Consider the following 12,206-nt stretch of genomic DNA (forward strand, 5'->3'; position numbering starts at 1 on the left):
AATTTTAACGACTTTTTAATTTTCGTTTTTTTTTCCATCGCGTTCATCCTACACATGTGTAAGATCGTTGTTTTCACATGTAAATTAATAAATGAACATATGTACACACAATGAAGGTTAAGGGTGGAGCCCGTCAATCCATGACAGAGCCATGGTAGCCAAAGACGGAGCCCGTCAGTCCATGGCGGAGGAATAGCGGCTAAGGGCGGAGCCCGTTAGGTAGATCACCCCTCACTGGTCACCCCCTATGACCTGTCACCCTTTATGACCTATCACCCTATGACCTATCACCCCCACTAGCTTTGGTTTATGAATATCCTTAAGAGCAAAACCCGTTCCGAATCATAATTTTTGTTCAACCTACACATATGTAAGTTATGTGTAACTACCAAAAAGAAAACGAAAATTAAAAAGTCGTTAAAAGTATATCGAATTGGATCTATAATGAAAGATGACGAAATTTAAGACTACCCATGTTTTTTGTTTCGTCTAACGATTTACGGTTTGTGAGTTAGAACATTTTGAATGATTTAGGTGAATTTTATTATTTAATTGAAGAGAGAGAAAGAGGAAAAGAATGTATGGTCCAGAATGATTCTTGAGTTTTTCTTTTTAGAAATTCTCAAAATAACTCACCCATAGTTTGATATGATATAGTTTGATACTTTTTGATACTTTGATGCATAACATTACAAAAGCTATATGTATGTTGAAAATCTACATAATGATATACGTTGATACATCTTATTACAACATGATATAACATGATACTGTGATGTACAGCATTACGAGAATAACACATATGTTTTTGTTTTTAAATAATCTAATTAGTATTAAGAGGGTGTTTTGTTCACTTTAACTATAGATGGGTGCTCACGTATTGTAGTCTCATTTAAAAAGTGATGGTTAAGTGTGGCGGTGATTGTTTGATGGATATGGAAGGCGATGGTCGGGGTGTCGATGATAATGAACAATGTCACATTGGACATTTATAGTATGAAAGAAAGTGAGACAAAGAAGTGGTGTGAAGTGAAAAATGCTTTTAAAGATATTGTAAAAAATGCTTAAAGTTTTAAATCCAGTTCTTTTAATAAGGGTTTATAAATAAAAATGTATTTTTTGTTATGGCAAATATACCCTTAAGACTAATAAATTACTCGTAGCATCATGACGCATGTCATCATCGTATTGCGTCTTGTTTGATCTATATTAACGATTGTTTTATAAGAATTAAAACCTATATATATAAACACTAATTTACTAATCGTATGTGCTTATTATTGTTGTAATTGAAATAAAAAAAAAGATATATTAATGGCCGAAATAAGGGACCATAGAATCAAGTAAACATTAATGTCTATAATGATGGACTTATCGACATTCATGAGAAGCGCGCCTATATGGCTTAAAATTCTAATAAAACAAGATGATCAACCAGATAATCACCTCATTAGCTTCTTATAATCAAAGATTAAAAAAAGAAAAAGTATTCATAAGTACTCACAACTAGTCACATTTTCATATTACAGGGCCATGCGATTCAGAGAAACCTGGACTTCAAATGACATGCAGTATTTTGACCAACTCTTGGAACATAATTCGGCATACAATATATCGAATTGAATTTTACCTACGAAGAAACAAAGAGCTTGCAACAAACTTTATATATCCAACCACACCAGTCTTAAGTTCAAGCGAAATACAAAAATTCAGAATATACCAAACGTTGGATTTCCAGATCATTACTTTGGATTGTCTCCTAGAACCAGCTATATAATAGGTTGAAGAAGAATCCGGTACTAACAGCTAACAGAGATCTTAAAGTATCACAATATGTTCGAATATAATAAATATAATATCAATAAAGTTGAGCGATCTAAAGTGATTTGATTTGAAGCCAATTGCACCTAGAATCACCAGTTTCTCATAGAACGCTCAACAATGATATCTACCAGTGGTGATGCACGTGGGGAGCGTAGGAGAATTCTTAATAACTTTATCTCTTCATCCTTGGTAACCACCCTGAAAATCCTTATGGTCAACTTCTTCAGCACGGGAGATTTGGTTAATATAAACCTCACAAATTCCCACTCGGGCTTCATGTAGTTCATACCTTCAATCTCTAGTTCAGTTAGATGCTCCAGCCAAATATCCGAGTAATGTTCCAAAGTAATGCTCCAGAAAAAATGAAGGTAACCCCTTTCCATAGATGAAAGATACATACTCTAAACATAAGTATTTAAGCCGGTTTAAACACAAGTGCTGCTTGAGGTAGACAAATGAGATTGGAAAATATCCCCCACTAGTGTCTACAACCAAAGCCTTGAATAATGGGCCAAAAAAATATTAATAGCTGAAGTTTTTATTTTCATATTGAATGAATCTTATATAATGTGGATAAACTTACCCAAAGGAACCAAGCCGAAAGAGTTAGATTTTCAATCACAGGTAACCAGTCAAATAGCTCCACAAAGGCGGTATGATTATCCAGACCGAAAACATTTGAATACTCTGTAATCTGCAACAACTTATGATATTCAGATAAGTAATGATAGCCAATGAGCTAGGATTAATATTCTAGTTAGAACTTACCAGTGTGAAGCTTTTAAGTAATGGACAATTTGATACAAGAAGCAGAAGTGTTTCCAAAGGGCAGATTACCTCATCCAAGTATAAGCTTGTAAGGCGACCAAATCCATTGAATGTTGATTCAAAGTAAAGATTGCAATTATATAGATATAAGCTTGTAAGGTTACCAAATCCATTGAAAATAGATAATGGTATTCTATAGCCACAATCCAAGCGAAGTTGGTTGAGAGCTAAGTTCCTTGACAAAAGAAGTATTATTTGGTCAATGTTAACACATGTGACATCTGGATCCACTGATAGGGAGAACTCTTGTATTGGACTCTGGTGCATTAACAAAACTTGGTATATAGCATTGAATTATTTACACCTCTTAATCACACTTTTCCATAGACTTATTGCATCGGATGTTTGATGCTGACTCTCGTCAATTGATACTTCAAACTTCCTCTCTATAAAATCAAGTTTTGGAATAGTGGTCCATTTGTATCTCCAATCCCTTGATAGGATACTTGTTCTTGCTGCCTCTTGAATAGGTAGAAGACATAAGATGGTTTGTATTATGCTTTGAGGAAGGGTGCTGATTATATCTATAGACAAACGTTGAGCGTTCATCCCACTAATTCTATAAAATGCTTCAAAAGTTAGTTACTTGATAACAGATTTACTTAGACTCTTACACACACACATATGAAGTCAAAAAGATCGTCTATAAAAAAAGTATGCATATAGATAAAATGATAAATCATCAAGAGTAAGAGCATTACCCAAATAATCAAGTTTCATCCCTGAAGATTAGTAACCTCAAGGTCAGTCCTTTATAGGTGGATAAGGTTCACATTTCGTCCTTTGACTTGTTGACCGTCATTTCTCGTCCGTTAACACCCTCACGTGCCTCCTACGTGAGGGGTATTAAAGTCTTTTTAAAGCATAAAGGACCAAACTTGATAGTTTTTAACAATTCATTTTCCAGATATATGTATATCCATATCTATACACACACACATAACATCCATTTTTCAACCATTGGGTAATAGCCCAGTGGCCACCAGCCGCCACTTTCCAGGGGGAACCTGGGTTCGAGTCTTGCCAAAGGCAAACTTGAGATAATCAGGGGATTATTAAGTAGGGGATTATTAAGTGGTTGAGATTCACCTAGACACTAGCCTGGCTGGGGGATTAGTGGGTACCAAATGGTAAATGGGATTAGGGGGTTCCCATCCAATTACCCTTTTTCATAACATCCATTTTTCAGCTAGGTCTTTACAAAAAAAAAAAACCATTTCTGTATCTATATGAATGTTTAATCTTTAGCTACCATTTATATTCATGTTATCTATACTTTGTTTTCCCCTGATATATACATAAGAAAGACAAAGACAGATGCTTTAGATCTTATCTTCATGTTCCCTTTATCCACCCTTCTTGATTTATATATATATATATACACACACACATATATATACACATATATATACACATATATATATATATATCCCCTTTTAAATCTGGCCACCACCACTATGTGTAAACCCTATCGGGTATTCACCACAAACATCCCCCTCAAAAATCCGGCCACCACTGCCGCCTGTATACCCGAATGGGTTTTCAACAAAATCCTTCAAGCATCCCGTCACCACTACTGCGTGTATACTCAATCAGGTTTTTGACAAATTACTTCAAGACTTTAGCCACCACCACCTATATACCCGAACGGGTTTTCAACAAATTCCTTCAAAACTCCGGCCACCACCACCGTGTCCATCCCCCATCGGGTTTTTAACTTATACTAATAGAATGATCTTCAATATATAAATAGATGTTAGTTTCAGATATTGATAGATGTAGAATTTGATTATGACTTAGATCTGAAGTTGATTTTTGTTTTATTTTAAGTTGGTTGTTATATGTGTATGTATATATATATATATATATGCATATACTTAGTTGGATTTTTTTGGGTATTTTCAAATGTTTTGTTGTTGTGTTGGATTTTTTTTGGTTTGATTATTTGAAGTTGCTGCCATTTATAAGGAATTTTTTTTTTGGTTTTGTTTAGAGGTCGAAGAAAGGGGTGAAAAGACTTGAATACCCCTGACGTGAAAGGCACGTGAGGGTCTTAACGGGCAAGAGATGACGGTCAACAAGTCAAAGGACGAAATGTGAACCTTATCCACCTATAAAGGACTGACCTTAAGGTTACTGATCTTCAGGGATGAAACTTGATTATTTGGGTAAACCACTAAACTACAAGGATGATTCGTGTCGATAACTCAAATAAATATGATAACCTGTTTAAAAACTTAGTTTTGACCACCATAACTTAGTTTTGACTACCATAACTTTTTAGTTAACAATTTACTTTTTAACCCAAGTAAATTTACTTCTTTGACCATTCATTTTCTTGTTGAGTTGTTGGCTCATATATATATATATATACATAGTTGTCAACTCGTGACTCGTGATACGACTCGTTTTCCCGATTTTTGAATCGTGACTCGTATCGTAAGAGTCATAAAAGTTAAAAATATGGAGCCAAAGTATATAAATATGTATAGAAATATGTATAGATACGTATAGAAACATACATATTTACAAAATGACTACTTCTTTTAACTAATTTTTTAACATAATTATTGTTGAAGTCATAAATTCAATATGTTAAGAAGCTTTTGTGACAAATTTAATATTGGTATTATGACTATTATCCTATAAATTAAAACGGTTCAATAATAAATTATCATATTAATATTATCATTTGAAAAATAGAGTAAATAATGCACAAGTTCCCATGCCACTAAGTTTCTTATATTTTAATACAGATAATAATGCACCAATGTTGTCTCTTCCTTTTTTTCACTCTTTGATATAGCCGACTCCTCTTCCCTAAAGAGAATATCTCTTCATCTCTCTCTCATCAAATCACCACCTACCTTCTTTTCTTTATCCATGGAAGCATATATAATTGTATATCATTATACCAAATTTCAGATCCAATTTATCATATATCTAATAACTTAAGTGTTTGTGTAATAATCGCTAACAGATCCCATCAGAAAATAAAGAAACGCCGCCGATAACATTCGATCGACGCCGGAATCTAGACAAAAGAGGGTTATTTGTGACTCGGCCGATTCACGATACGGGTCGACTCAGACAGAGTCAGATGATGAATCGTACGAGACATCACGAGTTAAAAGCCTGTCCGAGTCTATGTCCGAGTCGTCTCTTTTTCTCTCCATTCTGACTCGACTCGTACGAGTCGACTCGTGACTCGTACGAGTCTAACAACTATGTATATATATATATACAAGTCATATGCCCGTGCAATGCGATGACTGTAGTAGTGCGGGATGGTGGTGGCGGTGGTGACGGGTGGTGGCGGTGGTGTTGGTAATGGTGGCGGTGACGAGTGGTGGGGGTGGCAACGCTGGTGAATGTAAAAGTAATTGATGTTAAAGAAGATAGTGTAGTTGTTAAGAATTGAGGGATTATTATAGGCATATTAGGTGGAGATGTTTAAATTAATGAATAAAGTAGAGGGGTTTTCTGGGTATATCAATTCATCTTTTGAGATATTGGGGGAGAGTTTCCCTTTTTATAAGGTATTATAAATAAATATTGAAAACTTATTTTAGGAAACCTAAAAATTGCATAAATTTTTAGGAACTTTTTAAATGAAACTCAATCATTGATTATCTTTACATGGTGATTGTTTTTTTGATTGTTTTTGAGTTATTTAGGTGTAATTTTGGATTTTACAATTATGTAGAGACATGGATTATCATCCATTATACAATTATGTGGAGACATAAATTCTATGATCATATGTAAATAGTGCTATGAGCAATTGTATGCAAGTCCATCACAATTCACATGTATGCAAGTATTTTGTAAATAAATGATTTCATGAGATAGGTGGTAATCAAATGTATATAGATAGTCATATGAACATTTGTAAGCAATTATATAGTCATATGAACATGTGTAAGCAATCATATAGTAAATAATTTTAAATTAAAATAGGTTCCTGCAAAATTTTGGGTTCTTGATATAACCTTTCCCTAAGCATGGTTTAAAACGAAAGGAAGTGGACCATCATCTATCTCATGTTCTCTCTACAGTAGTACAATCTCCATTAAAGGGCATATATAAAGGTGAGTTTGTATATTACATATATATATAAATATAAATTTACAGAACACACATATATTAATAAAACAAAAGAACACATAGATAAAAGAAAGCAAGTATTTAAAATTTCATCGGGCCCTCATATCCACTAAGAAACAAAAGAAAGTAAAGATGCCGATGTCCGGCGAAATAACAAAGAACCCCGAAAGAGTACCTGGTTCTGAATGGGGGAGGGATGGAAGGGTGGTCGGTGTAGATTGCCATGTCATTGATTGGGGTCAGAATCACATGCCCATACCCCATGCCCTAACACTAGCAACAATATCGACAAGGTATAGATACTATTCTGAGGGGGTGTTGGGGATTGATTATATTTCTACTTATTGCTTTGTTCTTTTAAGCAGATGAGCAATGACAAATACTATATCAAAAACTCCTTATCCACTTGTTTCATAAGAAATAAGCACTGTAAAAAAGGAGGTAGGTACTACTTATTTTTTTCCAGAAAATAACCTCTAATAAATTAGATAATTTCTTTATACTCATTCTATGTAATTTATATGAGTAAGTGATGAACATCCCTAAATTAATTTCTAGTGTAAGAGTTAAATCTACTTTAAATTTTCTGATGAAAGAATGACTAGTAAATTGAAGATCATAAGAAAAAACATTGATTGTCACAACTTGAACAATTAGCACAATCTAATAATTATTTTCCAGGGGCATTTCTCCTTGATTTGATGGGCAGTATTAATACAAATAAATTACTTCTCCCTCAACTAACAAACAAAATAATGATACTACAAAAATATGAAGATTAAACAAAAGATAATATAAATGCTAATAAAACAGAATACATACATACCCGAGATGAAGTTAAGGGGGAAGCGGAAGGGGAGAAACCAACAACCTCCAGGGTCCAGATATGAAGTAGCTTTCTACTAGTACTAGTGTACTACTCGTATTATCTACAGTAAATTACATAAACCGTCCTCTGGTTTGTTTGTTATTTCACTAACCATCCTTAGATGGAAATTGTTCTACCGTTTAGGTTCTTCTTTATTTTGATAGGAATAAAGTCTTCATACATCATAACCTCTCTCATACACTGTTAAAGTATTGGGACTCAAAACCCGCAAAAGGAGACAGTGAGCGGTTTTTTTTTCTTATACTTGAATGGAAATTTTTGCATAAACCATCCTTTTATGGGTAAACTAATTACATAAACCATCCCCTAAAATTTAAATGACTTAAGTACCCTTTCAATATTAGCTAAATACAAATTAAGTTGGATGAAATATTTCTTCACATTTTAATTTTTTAATACTTACTTTACTAAATAAAAAAGTCACATATTGATTTTTAAAAAAAAATATAAAATTATAAAATGTGAAACAGTTTTCATCTAATTTGGGTGTATAACAACACCTTCTTCGCTTCCCCTTATAAAATGCACACCGGTATAATAATTACAATAACTAGTAGGTTTACACGACCTCAACTATCATGTTTATATTTGTTTTGATGTGATTCCATTATGCTAGCTATAAACTAAAGTGCCAATAAACTTGTCCAATGTAGAAAACGATAGGCAAAACTTTTGATTACTACGACCACTTGCAACGAGGATATTCGTAGAAAAGAGAAGCTTAGGTGGAGGTTTTTCATAGTATGGCTCTTGATGTGAGTGATATGGGGGATGTCTATCATTGGATATCCGTAAAGAAGGATTAGAACGGATGGCTTAAAATAGGTATATAATACATGTGAAAGTAAAACTCATTTGACATTTTTTTTTCTGGCGTTGAGTTTTATTGTTTATAAAAAAAAGGCTTTAGATTTAATTTACTAGCGGAAATATAGCTTTATTGATTATGACAAGGTTAAATTTTCTTCTCAATCACTGTTATATTTTTCCGATAGTTACTCGCAAAAGATGATATGATTTACTGTACACACAAACAAATGTGCCATACATTATTTAGATACATACTTGAAGTTTTTTATTTTATTTTAAACTTATCTTAAGTAATAGATCTACATTTATTATTTATTGTTAATTTTTTTTATTATATTAAAGTGTAAGAAGAAATATACATTTAAAGATGTAAATCAATAAATGGTTATTGATAGATATGAAAATTATATGATTATTTGTAGGAAGAATGATTATGTTATTGTTGTGAGTAAAAAGTGTTTGTAAGAAAAATAAGTGAAAAGTTGACATGACATGCTGATTAAGATGTTTGTGAATGGACATCTCGAATTAATGCGGACGGTCTAAGGATTTGGAAATGTTTAAAAATCACAAAATATAAATCTAAAAATTATAAACGAATAATTAAAAACAAAATATAGTGATATCAAATATATACCTGATAATCTGATATATCAAATATAAAAGTTTATTTACATTGTATACTCAATTTTTTTTTTTATAAAGAGAGAAGTAAAGAGTAAAAATGGAAAAATTATAAAATATATATTTTAAGTTTTCTAAAACGTAAAAAGAAAATGATAAAAATGATAAGAAAAAAAAAATGGAAACTTCAGATACAGTGTCTAAGAAAAACTGCTAAAAGTTGAAACCCTAGGTTGATATAAAAGTAGAGGGACCAAATGTGACGGTTATCTTAATTTGTCAAATAAATCATTTGCCACATAACCAATTGTAATCCTTTCATAAATCTCTCCTTAGATTATGCCACTGATTTTTAGGGCCTTTTTAACGGTTATTTTTTGGATTAATTTATCAGTTTTCCTACAGTTTAAGACACATTTTCTGAATTTTGAAGCACATAATGTAATTCACTCACTGGAGTATCTTAAATTCATAATGTTATGTTTATATCCATCGATTAATTTTTTTTTTTTATGATCTGAATAATTCATATCTGTCTTTAGTTATAATAATAATTATAAGTTTACGGTGCATTGGTGCAACCGTGTAATAATTATAAGTTTAGGTTTTGATTTCGGTGGTTTGTTTGTATTACATTTGGATATATTTAGGTTTATGCTTCCCCTTGGCTTAAATAAAAAAGTGATTAATTTTTCAGGAAAAGAAAGAGATAATTGATGGTATATATTGTTATAAAACGCCTAAGTTATAAAATTAGATCATAAAAAACTAGAGAAACTTAAGGCTAATTGTAGCTTATTATATCATACATATATACACCTTACCATTGTGACATTGTCTGAATCCGGATTTAAATTCACAATCTATCAACATTAACAAGACAACAACGGTACCCAAATCCTGACAAGATCGGGGTATGGGAGAAGTAAAATGTAGACTGCCATACCTCTACCAAAGGTAGAGAGGTTGCTTCCGGTAGGACCTCCAGCCTATGGCTTCCCTTCCTTATATATATGGTGATATATTTTTCCAGGAAGGAAAATGATTAATCAACCTAATTGATGTGTCTAAAGATATGCCTAAAACCTTAAGAATTTGACATGTGGATTCTACTAATTCTCCTTCCTAATCTTGCCCCTTGATTTTTTTCACATGTCGCCATCTTACAATTAGGCACAACTTTAGGCACACCTATTAGGTTGATTTATCATTATCCACATCAAGAAATTAGGACACTCTACCTTCTGGGTAGAGGCAAAATTAGCTACGTCTCACCTCCCCATACTTCCATACCCTGCATGTAGGGATTGGGTTTTGTTGTTGATAGTGATATAATAATTTACTCATTTTTGAAAACATACATGAATGGGTTTCAAACTAGTGGTTAGTTAATGGTGTATTGAAAATGTTGTATAAGATTAGTGGTTAAAAAGTGGTTGGGAGGGATTTTTTTGTCACGTAAGCTAGTTATTTATTGTGTTTGTCAATAAATTTAGTTAAGAATGTGTCGTCGATGTTCAAGAGTATGATTGTTATACTTTACTTGCACCCACTAAGTTTGTAAGTCTGGTCTGATAATCAGACTTGCTGGCAGACTGATTATCCTTAATTAGTTATTACAGTTAGTCAGTTACTGAATTTCCAGCTTTCTTTAGCGTAGGGCGTAGGCGGAAGAGTAATATCTGAAGATGAAGACTCAACGTTTGTCTTCTGATAGAATCACCACCCTTCCCGAATCTATAATAGAAAATATCCTCTGCCTTGTACCGATCAAAGATGCAGTGAGCACGAGTGTCCTCTCGAGGGAATGGAGATTCAGATGGACCACAATCCCTAAACTCGTGTTTAGTGAGTATGAATTTCAAGTATCTACCACTCTCAATCACATTCAGCCGTCTATTATGGATCATAGCATTGACATGGAACGTCAACGACAATTGATGAGCAGGAAGTGTAAACTTTTCTATGCTATATTCCAAGTTCTATTGGTACACCAGGGTCCAATACACGAGTTTGGCCTATTCATAAACGGAGATGCCACCTGTGTAGAAATTGACCGAATAATAGCTCATTTGGCAAGAAACAGTACTCTTAAGAAATTTACACTAAGCTTCAATTTTCCACGACTGTATAAAATGCCATTATCTTTCTTCTCGTTGCATCATTTAACAGATTTGAATCTTTTTCGCTGCTATATTGATTTTCAACCAGTTTCTAGTCGATTTAGTAGCCTTACAAGATTATGCTTGATCGATGTTAGGATATCTACAAAAACTCTTCTACATCTTGTATCCATTACTTGCGAGCTTCACTCTGGTAAGTACTTGTTAGGATATCATTTCTAGCAGACTTTCATTATTTATCTGAAAATTTAAGTTGCTGCAGTTTGAAGAATATAATCATATGGTCAGTGATGATGACTCTACCCTTATTGAGCTATTCAAGTGTTTACCTATGATTGAAGATCTGACTATTTCGTATTGGGTCTTTCAGGTAAATATTTATTCACATGAGTATATAACTGATATATCTTGAATATAAAATTGTGGTCTGCTAACTTTGGTTTGCCGTATGGTTGAAGTGTTTTGTTGAAGATTCATATGCACAAGTGCTTCGAAGAACCTCATTAAACCACCTAAAATACTTCCGTGTTGAAGGAATGTTTTTTACTGGCAGAAATGACTTGCTTTTTATAATTAGTTTGATGAGATGCTCCCCGAACTTGGAGAAATTAAAGCTGCAAGTGAGTAACGTGGATCTATCTTCTATTCTCTTTGTATTATTCTTATGCCAAAATACTCTAACGCTAGAAATACCGACAGATGTACGTTGATGAAGAAAATTGTTGGAATTCTGATATAGAGTCAATTACCCCTGAAGATTATTCTGATATTTGGTTATACATTAGGAATTCTCTTGCACTATTAGGAATTCTCTTGCACCTCCCACGTGCATCGCCCATGGTAGAATCTATGGTTAAGGAGTTGTAATGTATGCCTAGCATGCAGCAATTAGCTTTGCCCCTCTGAACTTTTGGGTTTTGTTTATATATTAGCTGGTTAATGTTTTTAGTTCTGCAGCTGACCGGAACTAGCAAGATATTGTGAGTCCAACAGAAAGATTT

The 12,206-nt window shown here is 33.2% G+C and overlaps 1 protein-coding gene and 1 pseudogene across 1 annotated transcript; one reads left to right on the forward strand and one right to left on the reverse strand.

The window, feature by feature from the left end:
• Positions 1–1,646: 1,646 nt before the first annotated feature.
• LOC122588684 lies at positions 1,647–5,170 on the reverse strand (annotated as a pseudogene).
• A 5,600-nt stretch (positions 5,171–10,770) lies between these two features.
• On the forward strand, positions 10,771–12,072 carry LOC122587628 (F-box/FBD/LRR-repeat protein At1g13570-like). The gene is made up of 5 exons (XM_043759801.1): positions 10,771–10,976; positions 11,028–11,370; positions 11,468–11,575; positions 11,664–11,825; positions 11,893–12,072. Exons 1-5 carry the CDS (start codon positions 10,771–10,773, stop codon positions 12,070–12,072), a joined length of 999 nt encoding a protein of 332 aa, XP_043615736.1.
• The last annotated feature ends 134 nt before the right edge of the window (positions 12,073–12,206 follow it).

Source organism: Erigeron canadensis, chromosome 2 (genome assembly GCF_010389155.1).
Source record: "Erigeron canadensis isolate Cc75 chromosome 2, C_canadensis_v1, whole genome shotgun sequence".
NCBI lineage: Eukaryota > Viridiplantae > Streptophyta > Magnoliopsida > Asterales > Asteraceae > Erigeron > Erigeron canadensis.